Here is a 20,330-nt window from a genome sequence, read left to right as displayed (position 1 = left end):
TCCAATATATAGCAATTATTTTAATCGTTATTTGTCGTTTGTTATACACCGAAAAATATATGTATTTAATAATTACAAGTTACGTAGTGAAAATGTACGTACACAGTTAGTACAAAAGTATGTGCACAGAATGGATCATGTTCTTAGACACAGAAAAGGAGAGTAAGTGTTGGCTGCAAAAGAAAGGCCTCGGGATACTCGAGCTCTCTTTGAATAAAATGCTTAATTAGATTCTACGTACTTTTCTACACTTACACTCTACGTTTCGCTGTTTCAACAAATTTTGTATGTCAATGTTGACCGGCAAACTCTTTCCCTTCCCAAAGAGTATTCGAGTTAAATGTAAAACGTAGAATTAACACACCAATGTAGAACAATTTACGTGTATAAAGTATTCGGTCCTAAGTTATCCGAAGATTTTCCTTTAGAATACAATATAAGAGAATTGTGTGTAACTTTCTTAATGTAAAAATCGTGCGCGATTTTTCACGGAAATATGATACATTCATAAAACCTCTATAAATATCCAAATGCTCTTCTGAGTCACGGGAGAAATGATAAAAATAAAACTGTAATATAAAAGAAAATAAACTAGAGTGGAAGTATAAAGAGACTTCCGTTTCTACAAATAGAAGCTATAGACTATAATCTTCGTTCTTACGTCCCATAACACCGAAGTTACCAGAATTATTAAGATTCCTCCCCTTATCTATAAAGAAGCAAACTTTCCTTCAAATATGTATATATCACGAAAGAATGAACCTCCAAGTCCTAATGTTCCCTAAAAATGTCCCAAGTTACTGCACAACTGCGAAACATGTAAACTTTAAACTCCCGACCAATTTTTACGACCCCGGGCCGTATCGCCCTCTCCCATAAACGATTCGAGCATCCTCCAACAAATAATAGCCTTGAAAAGCGTAACGCGAGCCACGTCACGTAAAACGCGCGATAAATTGAGACGATCCTGCCGACAGCCTAGCTCTCTGTATTCCGAAAATTAAAGGGTATTTTGACCCGAACTCAATTCCACGGAGCAACGCGTTTAAAATACCGCAAGTGTACCCACCGCAGTCTGACAAGCCAGAGATGGGATCGAGTATCTCACAGGTGCGCTCCAATCTTTAATCCGTACCCTCTACAGGTATTCCCACGTAGACTTATCATTCATCATTCGTACAATCTCTCCTTTAATGTAACAAAATGTGGCAAATTAAAATCGTTTTAAACACGCGACAAAAGTGCAAAAATAAAATTTTCATCCGACATTTTTTCTGCGCGTGAATCAGCTCGTCTAGGTTATTAAAAACTCATTTCTCTTGCAATTCAATTTTGTAAAATTACGACGTTCTTCCTCGTTTTGCTCTTCAATCAAAGTTTCGTTGTATTAGTAAATTTACTAAATTGTACAAATTTTACAAAAGTCGTACTACTTGTGAATACTTTTCTGAAACTAGTAGGTATTTCATCTAGAAATCAACTTGTGTAAAACCAAGCTGCAAATAATATAACATAATGCAACATTCAATGCAACACTTTTACAAATAATAGTAATTCGAAACTTGGATACCGAATTTGTATAAGCGTATATATTGTACACTGAACCACAATGAACTATACGTTGAACAAATTGCAAGTATCCTTAATTTTTATTTAACTTGAATATAGAACTCGATTTGTACAAAGTATACTCGACGAAGTACACCGAACTTTGCGAACTAAACTGAAATGAAACGTAAAAAATAAAAATAAAAATCGAACACTCGCTCGAAACGATTGAATACCACGTTAGAATCCCACATTCCAAGCAATATATCCAAAATCCGCGAGACGAAACCTACCAGCCACGAACTTTTGACTCGGCAAGTACATTTTAGACTTGATCCCATCTCTACCGGCGGGAGCGCGCGCGAGAAGTAGAAAATTACGTGCACGGCCAGACAACGAGGATAGATGGGGCGTAGCGCACGTCTCTCTGGTCCGGCTCACGCGGCTTCCACGAGGAAAAGAACTTTGACACGAGACAGATGCTCCGTCCTATTTTGTCGCGGGGGCGGCTGTTTTGCATAAACCGACGTGTTGCCACGCGGATCCGGTCGAGGATCGGCGTCACGATTGAAATATTTACGGGACAACCGGCCGGCGGGTACACCGTCCGCCCTTAGCCGTGGTTTAATATCTCTGTTCTGTTTCGCGGTCCGCCAAAACAGGATTCCAGGTTCGGCACGTTGTTTTTCATCGTCGTTGCGCGTGCACTCGCGCGTTTTGCGAAATCGCGGTTACGAGCTACAGATGGAGGTTATTGCGAAACTTCGTTGACGAGGGGGAAACGGTGGCTCGTTACGAACTTGCGGACAGCGGGCGGATCGACTCGACGAAACGCCTTTCCTGAATTTTATGTTAAATCACCCACCTACGCTGAGGCGGAGGAACTTTGGCAAATTGGCTGTCCGCGCGATCGCTTTTAATACTTTCGCTCGCTTTGCCCGTCGAATTTTTATTAGCGAACGAAGTTGTCGCTTCTTTCGGCGTTTTTTTGTTTCGACGTTCTCGCTCGTGTTTGATTGATGCAAAAAACACTGTTCGAGAGTACGTGGATATTCTCTCAATTCTTGCAAACAAGTGAAAAAATACTGAAATATCTGATAAATGTAGCTAGTTTTGTTTCTGTGCATCGTTGTATGCTCTACTTCTGTCAGAGAGTATATTTTATCAGTAACGATAAAATAACATTAACATCTATAACAATAAAGTATAAGACAAAATAGTCTGCATCATTTTCTCATTTTGTATTTATTACACGCGTATATAGTCCTTTTCTTAGACTGCCGAAGGAGATAGTTGCGCATCAAAAAAAAAAAAAAAAAAAAAAAAAAAAAAAATTATTACAAAAAAAGAACAAACTTCTTTCACGGACGAAATTGACTTTAAAGATTTGTTGCAGACAGGATGATATTCCTGTAACTAAAATAACTTTTGTGAAATATTGTTTTTGTCAGAAAATTTTTAAACAGTTACCCCAAGTACGCGTATATCGATTGTAAACTAACTGGCAACCGAGCCGTGTTTAAAATCCCTGTTTCTTGAAAACAATCCAAAATTTTATTTCATATCAGTCTTCAGCTTATTTCTTCACACAGAGACGGCAGTCTGTACATTTGTAAAAATATTTAACAACTATAATACGTTGTTACAGCAATTTAATAACAAGAATAATATCATTTTCCAATAAAAACGTTAAGCGTCCACATACTTTTGATCGTTGAGTGTACGCGGGGAAGTTATCGTTATAAAAACGGATCGAAAGAAAATAATCGGCGATGAAAGCGAAACAGCGGATGGTTCATCACGCTGCTACTTGTAACCCGATTAATTTTCCCCGAAGAAGCGAGAACCGTTTTTCTCCATCCCTCTATATACACGAAGAAGTTTCAATCACCAATCGAGGGGGATCGATTTCTCACCAGATCACGCACTGCACGTTACATTCTTCACGAGGGTGTACTGTATCGTGTATTTCATCGAGTTTTCAAGTAAAACACTCTGTCCTTGATCTACATACGTGCAATATCGCGGAAGCGACGGAGGGAGGTAAAAGACAGTCGATTCGTGGTACCAGCCTTCTCCTTCCCCCCTTCGCCCCCGTCACAGTTCGCGGAAGTTTATGAATAAGTAGACCGCGGATAAAAGCAAAGTTGCTAAGTGTATAATTAACAGGCACGACGGGGAGGGGGGAGGGAATATCGAACGAGCTGGAAACTGGCGAAGATACTAGCGGAAAAAGAAGGAAGGGAGATTGTTGCGCCCGGAATTGGCCTGGACATACCTCCGACACCTGCGACAAATTCTCCTCCCCTTCGGCGGTCTTTAGACTGCCAGCAAAAGAAAAAAAACAAAAAAAAAAAAAAAAAAAAAAAAAACGATATTAACAGATAATATAAAAGATTAAGTAAAATAAGCTATATAACTAAATTGACCATCCAAATACCAACGCTCGAAATAATCTCAAGATTTCCCAAACCACCCGCGGAATCGCAGACCAAACCAAGTACGTAGTGCCGTTTACACCAGCCAGATGAGAACCTAGCAGACGAGATCCAAACGCAGCGAACAAAGCTGAGAAGCAACATGAAAGACCATCGGCGGATACCGTCTGGGACGTCACGGTTCCCCGAGTCAGCATGAAAAAAATATCCTGCGCCTGTGGATGTGTGTATGTGTCTCCATTTCGTCAAAGCCACTCGACTCGCAGTTGTTTCAGTTCTGACACACACACACACACACACACACAAAGAAAAAAAAGAAAAAAAGCGGGGCGGAAAGACGGGTCTGAAAAGTCAGACTGAGTTGACCCGGCAAACGCGAGTCACGACGCGGCAACGATGACGACGGGTTCGCCGCGAAAAATACCCTCGGAGGTGCCAAAGCCTGTTTCTCACTCTCGCAGCGCGGCCGGCCCGCTAGGTGTTCAGGTCTGGGTGACGTAAGCGGTAAAGAGAGAAGCGGAAGGACTCGGGAGTGAAAAGAAGAACTTGGCTCAAAGTTCCCGTTCATCTGGGCCAAGCTCGCAAATAACAAACTCTCAGAACCCGGTGGCTCGAGGTGCGCGTTGCGGCGCGCTTTGCTGGCTCTCCGCGAACCGCGAGAGGGGAGGGCGAACAAACGGAGGGAATGGGCAGAGACGACGACGTTCGTTCGTGTGTGCATTACGCGAAGGGAAGGACGACAACGACGAAGACGACGACGACGACGACGACGACGACGACGACGACGACGACGACGACGCGGGGGAAACTAACCAAAGGGGAACAGAGAAAGATGGAGAGAGAGAGAGAGAGAGAGAGAGAGAGAGAGAGAGAGAAAGGCTAGGGAGAGGAAGAAGAAGGGCGTAACTGGGCCAAACGGTGGCTGTGTCGCGCGGTCTAGACACCGCCGCCGCGCGGTTGCGGAGAATTAATGCTGCCAGACTTTCCTTTTCGCTCCGTAACAAGCAGGCGGTTCCGCCATCCGACGACCGATCGTAATCCGTGACGTTTGATGGCCACCGAGAATTATAATGGATTCACGTCGCATGACGCTGTCGCGTAATCGGATGGTAAGACGGTGGCACGGTTATTCTCAGAGATGAGGGTGTTTCTCGGTTCGGTGATATTTTCGTTTCGTAGGAAGCTTCTGTTTGATACAAGGAGAAGTGGATTAGATTTTAGGATTTAGGAGATTGGATGAGAGGTAGTTTTATTTATAGTCCTTTGAATATTTTATTTGGAAGATTGGATAGTTTGACCAACCCCTATTGTAAGGGATTAGTTAGGACAGTAAATTTCTAAATATTTTATTCGGGAATAGTGTGACACACGTATATCAGAACGTGGTAGGATTTAAATATGTTGGAATATTTTAAACAGTCGGTATCTATCAGTTTAATAATATTTATAAATATACGTAATATTTATTTCAGAACATATAGACCCTCGTCTGCATCAGTTGAATTCGAATCTAATCACTTGAACAAATAAATTGAACGAATATCAACAGTTAAGGACATCTCTGATAAAAAAAAATGGCACCTAACTTCTACGAAGGAATGGCCATATTTCAACTGTGCCGAAAATTTATATTTTAGTCTTGGCGAACGAGGAAGATTTGTAACTCATACGCATAATTGAGACGATATTATTACACAATATTATCACAAATTGTGCAATAATAATTACAAAACATACAATTGGTCGAAAACGATGGAAAGAACGTAATAGGATTGCTAACGATGTGTTAGTGAAAAAAAAAAGCTGGTTTCAGACTCGACAGGGGAAGATCAAGAGAAGTTGAGAAGGATTAATTTCTATGATCGACCATTAGTCGAGTGATTTTAATTTAATTTTCGTTTTCGAGTAGAAAATTGGTTTTAGGTTGGGGAAGGGATTAAGGAGAGATCCGTTCTACGGTCTCTCTGTAGAACAGGCAATGAAATAATGGCCGCGAGTAGAGCTGAGATAGTAGATACAGTAATGAATGATGATTTAGAAGGATTAAGATAGATTCAATGTTCAACCGTTCTGATAATGAATTATTGACTTTCTTGTCGGGGATCGATATAATGCGATAAAGCTTCTCCAACATTTTGTACCTTTTCGTCCTTTGTTCTCAATTTCTTTTTCAATTTATAACTTAAATTCGAATAAGTTTTTTTTTTAAATTTAATAGAAAACGAATTTCTTTTTTTAGTCTTCACTCTTTCCTTTGATCTCATTTCTTTTTTGAGACTTTCAGTTAATTGGTAAATTAGAATTTTCAGGATGACTCGAGTTGAAGGTACACAAAATTTCTGCAAATATTTCTTTTCTTTAGAACGAGCAAGAAGAAAGACATCTGATATTTCACGTAAGAAATTTTACAAATTTAATCGACGTACGCGGTTTATGTTTGCAACGTACATGACACGTGAAGACAATAAACGTTTTCCAGCGCTACTGTATTAAAGCGGTTTGCGCTTGGTAGTGGTCAAGAGATCAGGAATATGCGATTCGTATGAATATAACGATCGTATCGATTATTATGTAAGTGAGATATACGCGAGCAATAAGGTTCACCGAGTAACAAGAACCATCGCAAGTAATTTCTGTCGCGAAAAATAGTATACTACGATATTGTGATACAACATCGATTTGCGGTGACCACAGACACGATCATTGAATTTTTCTCCTTTTTTTCTTCCGCGTGTCACGAAAATATCTTATATTTTTTATCAGACATCTCCGTGCACGAAGGACGTATATACAGTTGTTTAAATTATTAAATTGTTCCTAATTTTCTAATTATTATTTTTATTCACCAATTGTTCCTCTTTCGCTTTTGATACACTTCCCACAATTCCCACAAAGATTCTCACCAATTTATCACCTGTCGATTATTTTTACAACGAAAGTGTTATTAAAATTTCACGAAACGGTGAAAGGTTTCACACCGGTGTCCTAATTAAATCTCAATGCTTGGCTATTAATACACATTGCGATATTATTTATACCTCGTAACAGAACATCCAATAATTAAGACGCTAAATACAATACTTGGCTGCCCGCTTTGCGTAGAAACGCACTGTGAAGCAGTAGTAAACTAAATTTAAACGCTACGATACTCGTTTATGCGTTATCCACGTATGCGTATCTTCGTTAATTATCTTTATTATCATTTTATTATTCCACATTATTTCATGGTACTCTTAACGTTTGAATAATTTGCTTCGTGCGATAAAAATCTCTCTCTCTCTCTTTTGCTTTCTCTCTTGAAAGGCAAGAGAGAAAGAAAAAGACTGAGAAAGAAGACGGACATCGAGAAGCAGTGTGTGTGTGTGTGTGTGTGTGTTTCGATGAAGGCCGTGTGGATCGTGCAAAGGCATCTCGGTCGTTCTTTGACCGAAATAAAAATAGGCGCGCTGCTTGATTTTCGTCTGTGTGATAGGAGAAGGCATTTCGCGCGACGTTAAGGGAGGTCAGTGGCAAAAGGCGAGCCCACGAACGGAGGGGGTGGGTCTCGTCTGAGAATCTTCTCAGACCGCTTGGCCTTTGATCTCGATCCCCCGTCAACCCGTGACTCGACTCGTTTCTAATTAATTTTTTGATCGTTACAGGCCTCTTATCTTCTTTCCTTTCCTCCAGTTTTTCTCGGTCTCTCGAGCGTTGAAAGAAAGGGTAATCGGAATAGCGAATTACAATCGACACGCCAAACACACATTTTTAGTGGAATACAGGGATTTTTGTAATTTAGAACGATGGAGGAGTAAACTTTCGTTTGAACAAAATTTCGTTCAACGTGAAAGCGAAAGAATTTTTAAAGAACGTGGGAATTTTTGCCATTCTTTTTTTTTCTTTTTCTTTTTTTTGTGAAGTAACTTCATCGTACAGAAATGAATTCTTTTTTAAAATTTAAAGCCATGTTTGCCATTTAAAGAAAAGCGTTCTTAATTGTTCATTTGACAAAATAATATTTCAAGCTTCTTAATGTTAATTGATTAATCTCAAAATTCGCGCGAAATTTCTTCGACATTTCGTCTGTTTAAATATCTCTCACCAGACTAAACTCCGAAATTTCTTTTAATTTATAGGACACGGGGCTGTTCGCTCCACGCTTGATTATAAAACTATTTTTATTCGCAGGCGTAACACGAACCATTCGAACGAAAACTGTGCTAGGTTCGAAAGGTTCTGCAGCTATTTTAGCTAGCAACAGAACGTCATGCTTCTATCAGCCCATTCTTCTCTGTAACGAGATTTAGTTAGACGATATTTTGTTCGTATCTTTTCTTTTTCCACCTCTGCAAAGTGCAAAAAAAAAAAAAAAAGAAAAGTATACTGTTCGTCTGTGTTTAGAAAACACATGCATGTTTAACGTAGCAACATATTTTTGGCTCTGACCAGAGTTATTTTATGAGCAATAAATCGAGAAACGATTACTAGTGCAATATTTGTGCAGCAATATTTTATAACAGCCATCGTCGAGTATATTTTTCAATGTTCAAGTTAATCGAAAGAAGAAAGTATGGAAGTTTTCCTCTGCTTTTAACGCGCAATGATTTACTACTAAATTTGTATAAAATTAATAAGGAGAAGAATTCTATTGAAATTCAGACGCATCACAATGATAATACGTATTTGTTTCGTGTAATTTCAAATTATATTGTAATAGTATAGAATAAGTGTCAAACGCATCGTTTTATTCATCGAAGTTCCTCTTACATATTCTATAGTTCAAACGTTGACGATTTTCGACGATTTTAAGCATCGAATTTTAAGCGTTGAAATGAAACGAAAGAAGACATGCGGAGACTGAACAGAATTCAATACACTCGGTAGTTTTATACAATTAAACATTGTAATTTAACTCCGATGCGTGCTTTAAGGCTCGAGAATCTCGAATTTCGTGCGGTAAAAAAAAAAGAAAAATATATTATATATGTATATATGAGCGAAAGTCGCTCGCCAGAAAACTTAGTATCGAATCACTTGAGTCGCCATGTTTCCTGACGATGCAACGAAAGAGCGTAGCATTTCATGTAAGATCACCCTTCAATCAATCGTCAACTTTCATAACATCATCACTATCATCGTGTCTCTTTCGCATTACGCTCCCAAATTGCTCAATCCCTGCACCAAGGATAACGTATACTTACAATTTGAAACAGCAACGACAGATTTTGAAGTTTCAATTAAAATTGCGGTAAATTCAAAGTTTGAAAAGACGTTAAAAGACGTTAAAAAGATCAAAAATCTCTTAGCAAATTGTTGAAAACTCCAAGATTTGTCCTAAATTTTTAAACTTTTTCAAATGAGAAAAATAGGAAAAATGGAAAAAATTAAAAAACAAAAACAAAAAAAAGAAGAAAAAAAACAGACGGAAGAACTTGCAAGAAGGAAAAGTTGATTTTCAAGAGGTAATGCTTTTCTAAAATTATCCAAGCACCTTCATGGATAAGCATAGACATTATTGAAAATTTACCTCTGCAATTACGTCAAGGATTAGCATTTAATCGCTCTGTTCCGGGTGCTTGTAAATACACTGGACGTGAATAAACGGTGGCTAAATTTACTGGTGATGATCAGTTACCGACGCAAATGAAGAAACAATTACTGTCAGAGGACTTTTTTTGATTTACGTCAAGGTTCGTTAATGATCGGATCGTAAAACTTGGTGCATCCGAGAAATTTAAATGTACGAAGGTGCACAGAATATTTACAACACGCGATGATTGTTACTCGCTGTGTAATATTTAGAGGATGGGCAAAAAAGAAAATTTTATATTGAATATTCTATACTTTTCAATATTTCATAGAAACCAAAGCATCGCAAAGATTTTTTTTTTACCATTTTCTTGCATTTTCTTTTCTACAGGCGAGGAATTTCAGGCAATGAACATTCCTCTCGATTCGAGAAACATTTACTCCGTATTCAACTCAGCTAGAACTACATACGTTGGTAACACGCACATTATAAGCTCATAAATAAATATAAGCTTTATCTAAAAGTGTCACACACGAGTTCCGTTCCATTAGATATCCCGATAAAAATATGAATTTGCATGAACGTTTACTGTCTGCTAATAAATTCGCTAAAACGTATCGGCCACGAGCGTATGTTCTCGATAAATAACTCGCGAACTCGTGATAGAAATTCGAGGTCGACGGACATTGTAAACGGAGTTGTAAATTTCGAGGCGCTAAAATTCCAAGAAAATCACGCGTTATTTATTTTGGCCGAGTTACCCATCGACACACAGAGCCAGAAATCGATTCTGTTGCGCGACTTTGTCCCCGTGCATCATCGGATAGATACGCTCTTTCCGCGCGATCGACCCGAAGGACGAGGAATCAGGGAGAAGGGACACGGCGTCTGACATGTGGTAAACGATCGTACTCGCGAACGAGCCGATTCACTCTACCGAGAACCGAATAAACTTCGCTCAGTCGTCGTCCATCGCCGTTGCTCCGGTTTTTCCTCGATCCCTTTCGAAAGAAACAGTCGACCAACAGTCTGAGACACGAGGAAGCTGAGAAACGGAGAATATATTGGTACGTACATCTATGAACTATTAATCGTAGTATGAGCGCGATCACGAACAGTCTACGAGACAAAAGTTCGAGGATTTCAATGTTGCTTATAAAAATATTCGAATTTTTATGAATACGTTTTTATGAACACGTAATTTTCGTTAACACTGTAACGAGACTACTTACGACGAAGGATATGGCCAAGTTTGAAGAAACTTCAAAAATATACGTGAGTTCATATTTTGCCAGTATAATCACAACAGTTTTAATCATTTATCGTTAAAGTCTGAATGAAATTTTAAAATGTTTTATATGATACATAAAAGTATTCTTCTCCGGCAAGCGATCGAATACTCTCCGAATGTAGGTAATAGTATTCCAAGTGTGTAAAATTTATCAGTCATAAAATTCTATCTTACATTTATATCTCCAAGATTCTCAAAGTGAACGTCGCGTGCAATTTCTTCTAAAATGATTACCCGCCGCTAATAAAACGAATATATACCAACATTAAACGTTCTGCCAATCGAACGTACCACGTACAATTAAATGAAATTATCGAATTGAACGAATCAGATTTTTAATAACGCTCTTGTTAATCCTCGAGTACACGATTCTTCAGTCTCGTTTCACTCGTGCTACAAATTGCAAGCCGTCCCTCCCGTCTTTCTGTCAAATCGGAATCATACTGGCACGAAGAAAAGGAACAAGGGAAAGGAGGGGGAAGGGAGCAACGGTGAAAAGAGAAAGGACGAAGGACACACGAGGGGGGGCCTCGGAGCAAAAAGGCACGAGAGCAGTCGGGGCAATTCGTTGCCAGACGCTGGCCAAGCTTGCGAAAAGACGGGGAACCGGCTGTTTCCAATTGCATTATCGCCCGGTGATTAATTGGTGCCCGAGGTGTTCCATTGTCTCTGAGGGACGTCTCGGGTTCTGGTTGCCGCGGCGTGTCTCGGTCTTTTTACGCCGCCACGCAAAACCACACAACCGAGCGCGCCAGCTCTCTCTCCCTTTCTCTGTCCCTTTCTCTGCCTCTTTGCGGCCTCTGGCCCGCGAAACGCCACGCGCGTACCGGAAGTTGTATTTTTCTCTCTCCCCGCCCCCTCTCTCTGTTTCTCGCGAACGCTGTTTGCAGTATCAGTCGATTTACCCGTGGTGTTCCCAAGGGCCGCGTGGGATTTTCTAGACGAAAATATTAACTGTATATACTGTATATGTTGAAACACTTTACAAAAATGGACAAGCTAGCACGCTGCGATAGTTCGTTTAGATAGTACGCGTTAACAATTTTATTGGGGGAAATCTGTTTGTATGAAATATATTGAAGTTTCGTTAAAAATAACAGGAAGCGTCTGAGTAGAATTATTTATAATTAGTAGATTTTTATGCACTTGTGAGAACTTTAAGGGTGTCGCAAAAATCTGAAAATATATATGAAAAAAAAAAAATATATATATATATAGGAGTTGCGAGTTATTTTTAATGTATACAATATATGTTAATTTTCACATTAGTAATATAAATAACAGTCTAGTTTAATAATTCCATTAAATATTCCGAAACTAAGTATTTCAAATATAAGTCTTCTATCATATAATACTTACACTGCTGACTATCTTGTAAATTTCGAACAGTCTTGTAAATTCCTGAATTCGCTGTAACCTCACAAAACAATGTATAATGAGTAGATTTTTATGCACTTGCGAGAACTTTAAGGGTGTCGCAAAAATCTATGATATATATGAAAATATATATATAGGAGTTGCGAGTTATTTTTAATATACTAGTACACAATATATGTTAATTTTCACATTAGTAATATAAATAACAGTCTAGTTTAATAATTCCATTAAATATTCCGAAACTAAGTATTTCAAATACAAGTCTTCTATCATATAACACTTACACTGCTGACTATCTTGTAAATTTCGAACAGTCTTGTAAATTCCTGAATTCGCTGTAACCTCACAAAACAACGTTCAACAAAGATCAAAAATTTCAATCTCTCGAGCCTCGGAAAGTCAGCGTTTAAGTCGAGAATGTTTCCCAGGAAATTTCCGCTCTAAAGAAAACTAATGACGCGCGCGATCAAGCGGTATCGCCTGCGTCGCAACAAAAACCTGATCGCAGCTAATAAATATCGAACTGCGTATTACACGCGCGCAATGATCGGACGTGAATAAATTACGAGTTTTAAATAAACGTCTCTCACGCGATTGCCTCGTCGCCCGTCGTTTCCAATCACCGTCATCGTCGTCGAAATAGGATAAAAGAAAGAAACGATTCCCATTGAAGATGATCGAAGGATCTGCGCGCCCATTCTGGATCGGTGGCGCGCTCGTCGCAACGACGAGCGCACAGTTCGAAATTATTTTATTTAACGTTCACCCGCGTAAATCGTAACTCGACGTTATTAACTAATCCACATCGGACATCCCGTTTATAACCGTTCAATGATGTTTATTGTTGCAACCTCTTGCCGGCCATAATCGCTTTATAAACGCGCGTTTTAAACACACCGCCTTTGTTACCGACGTCTGACTCGACGGCTGCAGCCGCAACGAAAAAAAGAAGAACGCGACGAGAAAGGCGAGGAGGCAAGAAACAGATCGCATTACCGATCTGTTGATCCACGAGCTACTGCACGAAAACACACAATTACGATTTCTCACAGTGTGTACTTTGTGTCCGTTAAGGCGCCCTTTATATCAGCTTATTGTTCGTTTCGCATTCTGTTCGTTAACGGGGCTCGGGCGAAGTTAGGGCAATTGACATATATATTCCTCGGCGCACGTAAGCGCCCAGGTCGCGATGCAACTGGCATTCTTTTCAACGATCGTCTCCGTATGGAAATTCCTCGTCGTATTTCAGAATTATGGCGGATTAAGTGCCTCCAGGTTCGCGGCTCACAATACATGTTAATTTCGTAATTTAAGTTTACGAGAGAGTAACGGTTGTTTCGTATGTACCCGAGCGAGCGAAGCTTCCTTTTGAAAGATAGTAGGAACGATGTAGGAACGTCGGGAAAGAGGCGTTCGTTGGAATTGATATTGAAATCTTTCGCGCTGCGTGATTGTACCCTTTTAATTTTAACAGAAATACGATTACGAAGTCGCCTTCTGCGTGATCTACAATTTACAATTCCCAGAGTGTATTCATGCCCTTCCACTCTTCTGTTATTGTTATTTCTATTTTTAAAAATTAAAATTAAAAAAAATCAATCATTCTATGTCCACGTAGAATTATATTCAATATTCAATTTCTACATTTCTATCTGTCTTTTCTATCTGTCTTGTTATAAATGCATCGTGATAGGTGAACTTGCTTAAAATAGTCTGCTAGTTTTCTAGACAAAATTTTGATCATTCGCTTAGTCGTGAATCCCGATGGGGAAGAAACGATCGAATGATTTCGTTACAAGGCGATCCCAGCACATTGATAATACTTCTAAGAGCAAGAAAACGGATGTGCTTCGAATGCAACGCGTGCGAGCACTATTTAAATACACACAATCGAAAGTGGAAGTAATTAGTACGTCGGGTTGGGAGGCTCATTGTGGCGTAGACGTTAGCATAGCCGCTAACTCTTCGCCTTCGAGGAATTTTACCCTAGTCGATGGAGAGTTCGGCAAACAATGTCGACTATTCCTAACTTGTAGCCAGGAATTGGACGAGTCTCGTCTGTGTGCTGATCATACAAGCCAAAGTACTTGCACACGGAGTTCACGCTGAACGTTTTCTTTATGAGTTCGTAGTGTAGAAAAATACTTAACTTTCCCGCACTTCCTCGGACATGCAGCCGCAGACCGTTTGGAGTTTGTCTGTCTGGCGTGTCAATGATATTTCAGTGAATTTTTCAACAACCCCAATTCGTAATTCCTTGCAGAAAGTTTATTTATCATGATTTATCGCGCGCGTATCACTGTGCATTTCGTGATCTTTTTAAGTAAATTAAAGTTTGTTTTATCTCTGAGAAGTGTTTGATATAAATTTAATTGTCTCTGTACAAATACGATGCTTTAGATTATGATGAAAGCTTCAAGATGACGATCAAGCTCTAGATTGACTGAGAACAAAGATGAGTACTTTTTTATTTGAATTAAAAAATACTGCTTTCACACTGCTATTATTTGTAGTTTGTTTAATATTTTAATTCCGCATTCATTTAGCTAGAATACAGTAGAAAATTTAATTAATATTTTCAGCAAGATTTGTGTTAAAAATAAGTATACTTGTTGTCGCAGTATCGTGAAATTGAAAGATATAGACTACAGATGTTGTTTTCTATTATTCATAAGTTTACTGTACTTTTACAACACTATTAAAAGGAATGATTAAACGTACGAGAGGTTGAGAATTGATTTGAAATGTAAAATCGTGGGAATCGTAAAATTCTTCTGATATGTAGTATAAAGTTTTTGAATGAATATTTATGGTCAACGATTCTCACAATTTACATAGATGTACCTTGCATCAGTTATAACTGGCAAACAAGACAGTTACTTTTCGTTAAGGATTCAATGATTCAACAATCTTCAAAAAAGAAATAGCATTTTGAAAACAATAAATAGTGAAAGCCACGAAAGAAAAAATAACAACTATTACAATAAAATTATTTTTAATAATTTATCTCAAAGTATCCATACCACCTCTAACTTTATTCAACAAATAAAGCCACGAGGCGAGTATCTATTAATATCAATCACGTATCTGACCAATGAAATTCAGTTTGGCTTCTAAGTAGCTCAAATATCGATTAATTTAATGAAACATTATCAACAAAGCTGCCTAATGTAGCTCCGTTAGATATCGATTGTGATCTCATTGTTTTAAGTATAATCAGGTATTACAAATAACAGTATTGTACATTAAACTCAGTGAATTTATAACATCTTCGTATCTCCACATTCCCTAGACCGCTACGTAATTTCCAATCGCGCGTACTTATGATGCACATAATTCTTATCCCACATTTAATTCACCGCGACTCGCAATCTCGTCTCCTCAGCTGAGAAACGTCAGCGTCATTTTTCTAAGAAAATCAAAGACGTTCCGTCGACGTTCTTGTTCCCTCGTTCTTCTTCATATCGCTGCTCGGTGTCGGTGGATACGCCGTTCACACGTGGCGACCCAACCTCCTATCCTCGTACGAGCGTTTCTTTCGCAACTTTATGACACGTCCGCCGAGCTTTCTAACGAATGGTCCCGCCTGTCGATTTCGCGCCGGGCCTTGTTCCACTTTTTTCCAAAAGTGGCGTGTCGCGCCCCGCCGTACACGGCGTTAATTAAAACTCGCCGAAGGAATTTTCCCCGTGAACGCGTCTCATTAATGCGACGTTCCAGGAATACTAACGCGAGCCGGCTGTCTTTCATTAAGAAAGAGACGCGCGAACCGCGAGACCAGCGTGTTGCGCACCTAGCATAGCTATGGCCGTGATTAGGCGCGCTATGAAACGAGGGGGGAAAAAAAAATCCTGTCGACGATTCCAGTCTTTCTCTCTCTCTCTCTCTCTCTCTCTTTCTCTCGAGGCATCGTTCTCGTCGTTTCGTCATATCTCGCCTGGAATTTTCATAGTTCCGTTCCGCGAATGCTATTTCTGTCGCTCTTGTTTATCTCGAAATTCTATTTATTTCGTCGAATTATTCGAAAAAAAGCTTTATGACTCTTGGGTTTGATGATCGCACGGCAGTGTTACAGATAATTTCGTTGATATATTCTTAAACTGCAGTGGAGTGGCGTAATTAACGCAACGATTAGATTACAAACGTTTATGAAAATATATGAAAATACTTGGCGACTTTTGTAAATCATCCAACGTGAAAATACTCGTAACATTCAGTAGATGGAACGAATCTTCAATCAAGTTCCGTTCTTTCGAATTTGCACCTATAATATTCGCAACCTATTCATACATCACACTTTTCATAATTTTTTAAAGTTATAATTATTATATTTAAATTTTTGAATTATTCGAAAGGTAATGACAAATTCGAACAAAATGGTTGTAACATTGGTCGACTGTGAGTGAGTCACAGCACATTAAATATTAAAATTGTCTCCTCCTGATTTATGTTCTCCTTCGCAATTCATCGATGATGAGTTTGTTGTTGGATTCGCTTCATTATCCACGTAATCATTCTTGTTTTCTCAACACGTTGCAGGGGGCATATGTTGGTCTTCCATCAGCAACGGACGGTGTAAGGAATTATTGTCGCAAGGAGTGACGAAGGAGGATTGCTGCGCCTCGAACGCAGCGGCTGCGACCGCGTACTCCGAGGAGGACCTCGACAGCGGAAGTCTCTTTTTTTGGCGGGTGCTCGGAGGAGGTGTGCAGTGCCGCCCTTGCAGAGGTAAGTGAATATCTGTTTGACATTTATCTTCATTTATCTCGTGTTCTTCTTGAAAGACAGAAACTCTCATCGAAGCTAATAATAATTATCATGTAGAATCTTTGTTGAAATCTATCATCTATTATTAAACATGAATTATATATTTTTAATCTGTAACTTTTATGACTTTTGTGAAATATTTTGATGGTGATTAATTACACCGACCACTTTTTGACGTTGTTTCTCGTGAAAGTTTCTCATGAATTCAAATTCTTGTGCCTTTGTTGATAGAAAGCTGCGCGGAGGTAAGGTGCGAGGAAGGGAAGAAGTGCGTGGTGCGTAGAGGGAGACCAAGGTGCGTGTGTAGCCCGGAGTGCAAGGCGCCGAGGGGCGGAGGTCCGGTTTGCGGGACGGACGGCAAAAGCTATAAAAATTTGTGCAGACTGAAGAAACGCGCTTGCAAGAAAGGAAGCCACGAGCTAGCGGTTGCCTATAACGGCCACTGCCAAAGTGAGTATGTATGAAAGAGATAGAATCATTATCATCGCCCCTTTGCAATTGAACAGCCACCGAAAACCATTCAGGATTTCACATTCTGTAACAGTATTTGGCATAAAGTATATTTGCTTTGTGTAACTAATAGCTACAAATAGCACGGTTCTTTCACATCAACATTGAAAGTTATTAATTACCTCTTGAAAAACGTAAGAATTTGTTGACGTAGTATAAATTCATTTTATTGTAGCACATTTTATCTTGACTTATTGATTCAATCGTTAGGCGAGTTTGAATTTTCTTTTTAAACTCGACAAGTAACTACGGCAGAATTGAAAATAGCATTCTTCATGCTGTTCAATTGCAACGATCACGTGTTACTTCGCTAGAACATTTCGCTAGAACATTTCCCTAGAATCATTCAGCTCTATAAACACAACAATTGCAAAATAATTTAGAACGTATTATCAACGTAATATCTGACCACTTCGGCAGTTTCTTTCAATAAAAATTCAATCACCTCGCCAGCCGACACCGAGTCAATCTCCACCCGTTTACTTATTATTGATCCTCGTCGATTCTCATTCCATCTTCAACTTCTGCGCCGACTGACTCGGGGGGGAAAACTGGCAAGTTCCAGAAAACAAAACGCGCGGGGTGGTCAGAGGTCGTATGCGCGCGCGCACGCGGTTGGTTCGCGCGTGCGCGGCGAAACGGCGCGGGAAAACAAACAAGCGGGAAGGCGACGCGTCTATCACGGGGGCGGTTTAAGACTGTGCGTAATAACGTGTAAAGTGTCGAGCAGGTTCGTGCGCACGGGTCCGGTGCGGCCAAGGCCGGAGCTGCCTGCTGGACCAGAATCTGAGCCCGCACTGCGTGAGGTGCGCCCGCAGGTGCCCCCAGCCGCCCCCGCAACAGCGAGCCGCCGCACGCCCCGTTTGCGGGGCCGACGGAAACACCTACAAGAGTGCCTGCCACCTGCGACTTGCCGCCTGCCGCGCAGGTCGCGCCATTCCCGTCGCCTATAAGGGCCACTGCAAACGTGAGTCTGCTTTTACTTCTTTCACCTACACCTTTCTTTATCTTCGCTTCGTCGTTCTTCTTTCTTTCTTTCTTTCTTTCTTTCTTTCTTTCTTTCTTTCTTTCTTTCTACGGCCTTTTGGTTCCTCCGCCACTTTGTTGTTATTGTTGTTGCGCTGGCCACCACCTTCTCGTCCTTTCTACCTCACACCCTTGTAACATCGTGGACGCGCTCTCCTTCCTTCTCTCGCTTCGACGTCACTCTAGCCTATTACGTGTTTGCCGTTTCTTCTCTTCGTCTTGTCGAGGTCTGTTTCTTTCTTTTTTCTTTCTTTTTTTTTTTCTGGTCGGTTTTTCAGTGCAACGGTGCACAAGGCGCCCATGGAAGAGACGCCTCGCAGAGAAATCGTAAATATCGCGATGGAGCAACGCAACGGTGAATCGAAAGGGAGGGGTCTGTCCTAATTGTTGTTTTGAACAGAGAGAAAGGGCTGGTTGTTGATCGATATTTTTGGGTCTGGGTGGGGAAGCTTCTCCGGAATGATGGGTTTTGAAGTCTTCGGTATTGCGGTTGGGATAAACAAGCGGCTGATCAACACTTTAATTGTTCCGGGAGCCACGACAAAATACGAAATGTAACGTTGGATTTCATTTTCGTAATATGTTGTTCTGTAGCTGAGAATTTCGCGTGACACAAATTCTTTTCCTAATTTTGAAAGATTACTGTACGTATTTAGACGGTGAAATTTTTCTCGTTTTAATTGTTCTAGAAAATTCAGTAACATCTGACGATCGCTTCTCAATGTGTCTCGTTGAGATGGAAATACAAACGAATATATTTGTCTATTTTTTTGATGATATTTTAATTACAATCATGTGTATTTAGATACACACAAATATTATTATAATACTAACTAGTAACATTTATATCAATGAATTTCAATTAAATTTTGAAAGAATCGAACGATGTTCGCGTATTTTGTACAATACCTATAAACTGTTGATTTTCTCCTCCCCTTCGTTTTATTGTTACAATTTTCTTTCTCGAAGTTTACTTTCTAGCTAGCGTGAGATTTACGTTAGAGGATGAATCTCGCTCCGCGAGAGAGCTCGAATGCGTTTTGCGCTTTTTTTCGAACAGCACTACCTGTTGCTTCTCACGTGAAAGAGTGATTAAACGTAGGAAAACGCGAGTGTAAACCGCAAGCTGGCTTTTATGTGACCCCGATGCAACTGGTGAATGGGAATTTTTTTTTAAATGGAAACTGAAATCAACAGTTTTAAATTGAATGGCGACGTCACAATGTATTTTTTTATAGAGACGTTGCTTTCGTTGCCAATGACACGAGAAATTACGTACATATAATCGTAGGTATTTTAATTCGGATTCTTATTTGGAAGACAAGTAAGCATTTAGCGACATGAGAAATATTTTACAAAATGTGAAGTATAATATAATTATTCCAGATAACAATATATATAAAAATACTGTATAAATAATGATTTGTATTTTCATCCACTTATTTGATTATTTCAAACACACTTTGCATCATTATTCATTCGTAAAATTCTATCCGCGTATATGAAATTTTAGATTGATAGCAGATGTGGAAAAGAGAAGGTTAATCGACAATTTCGTACTACAGACCACAATTAATTCGTAAATGAGACACGTAATTTGAATCGTTTATTACACGATAAATTATACATTGATAATTTCAATTCTCATTGGAAGAGTCGATGAATTATTATCCACGAAATAATGAAAGTTAATTAATAGTTTCGTTCTCGAAAAGTCGGAATAATATTTCTCGGGCTAGAAGCGGACGTAGACCGTCGTCTCTCTATTGCTGCGGGCCGCTGCGGGAGAAAAGAAAAGAAAAGAAAAGAAAAGAGAGAGAGAAAAAAGAAGCGGCATGAAATCGTGCATGTAAAAGAGTTCAAG

At 39.5% G+C, this 20,330-nt stretch overlaps 1 protein-coding gene and 1 long non-coding RNA gene across 2 annotated transcripts in view; both read left to right on the top strand.

Moving 5' to 3' along the window:
* The first annotated feature begins 531 nt into the window (after positions 1–531).
* LOC122530941 lies at positions 532–4,291 on the top strand. Its single transcript, XR_006307145.1, has 3 exons — positions 532–542; positions 1,425–1,426; positions 4,057–4,291. It is a non-coding gene; the product is annotated as an uncharacterized LOC122530941 (long non-coding RNA).
* A 12,248-nt stretch (positions 4,292–16,539) lies between these two features.
* Positions 16,540–20,330, top strand: part of LOC122530947 (follistatin-A) — a 30,011-nt gene continuing 26,220 nt past the window's right edge. Inside the window, exons 1-4 of the mRNA XM_043658384.1 lie at positions 16,540–16,561; positions 16,703–16,891; positions 17,162–17,380; positions 18,171–18,407. Of these exons, the coding sequence (XP_043514319.1) occupies positions 16,540–16,561; positions 16,703–16,891; positions 17,162–17,380; positions 18,171–18,407 (667 nt within the window). The remainder of the gene's footprint in view (positions 16,562–16,702; positions 16,892–17,161; positions 17,381–18,170; positions 18,408–20,330) is intronic.

This window comes from Frieseomelitta varia, unplaced genomic scaffold, assembly GCF_011392965.1.
Source record: "Frieseomelitta varia isolate USP_RPSP 00005682 unplaced genomic scaffold, Fvar_1.2 scaffold_366, whole genome shotgun sequence".
Classification (NCBI taxonomy): domain Eukaryota; kingdom Metazoa; phylum Arthropoda; class Insecta; order Hymenoptera; family Apidae; genus Frieseomelitta; species Frieseomelitta varia.
The sequence above is the reverse complement of the archived record's forward strand: the minus strand, read 5'-3'. Positions and strand labels throughout refer to the sequence as shown.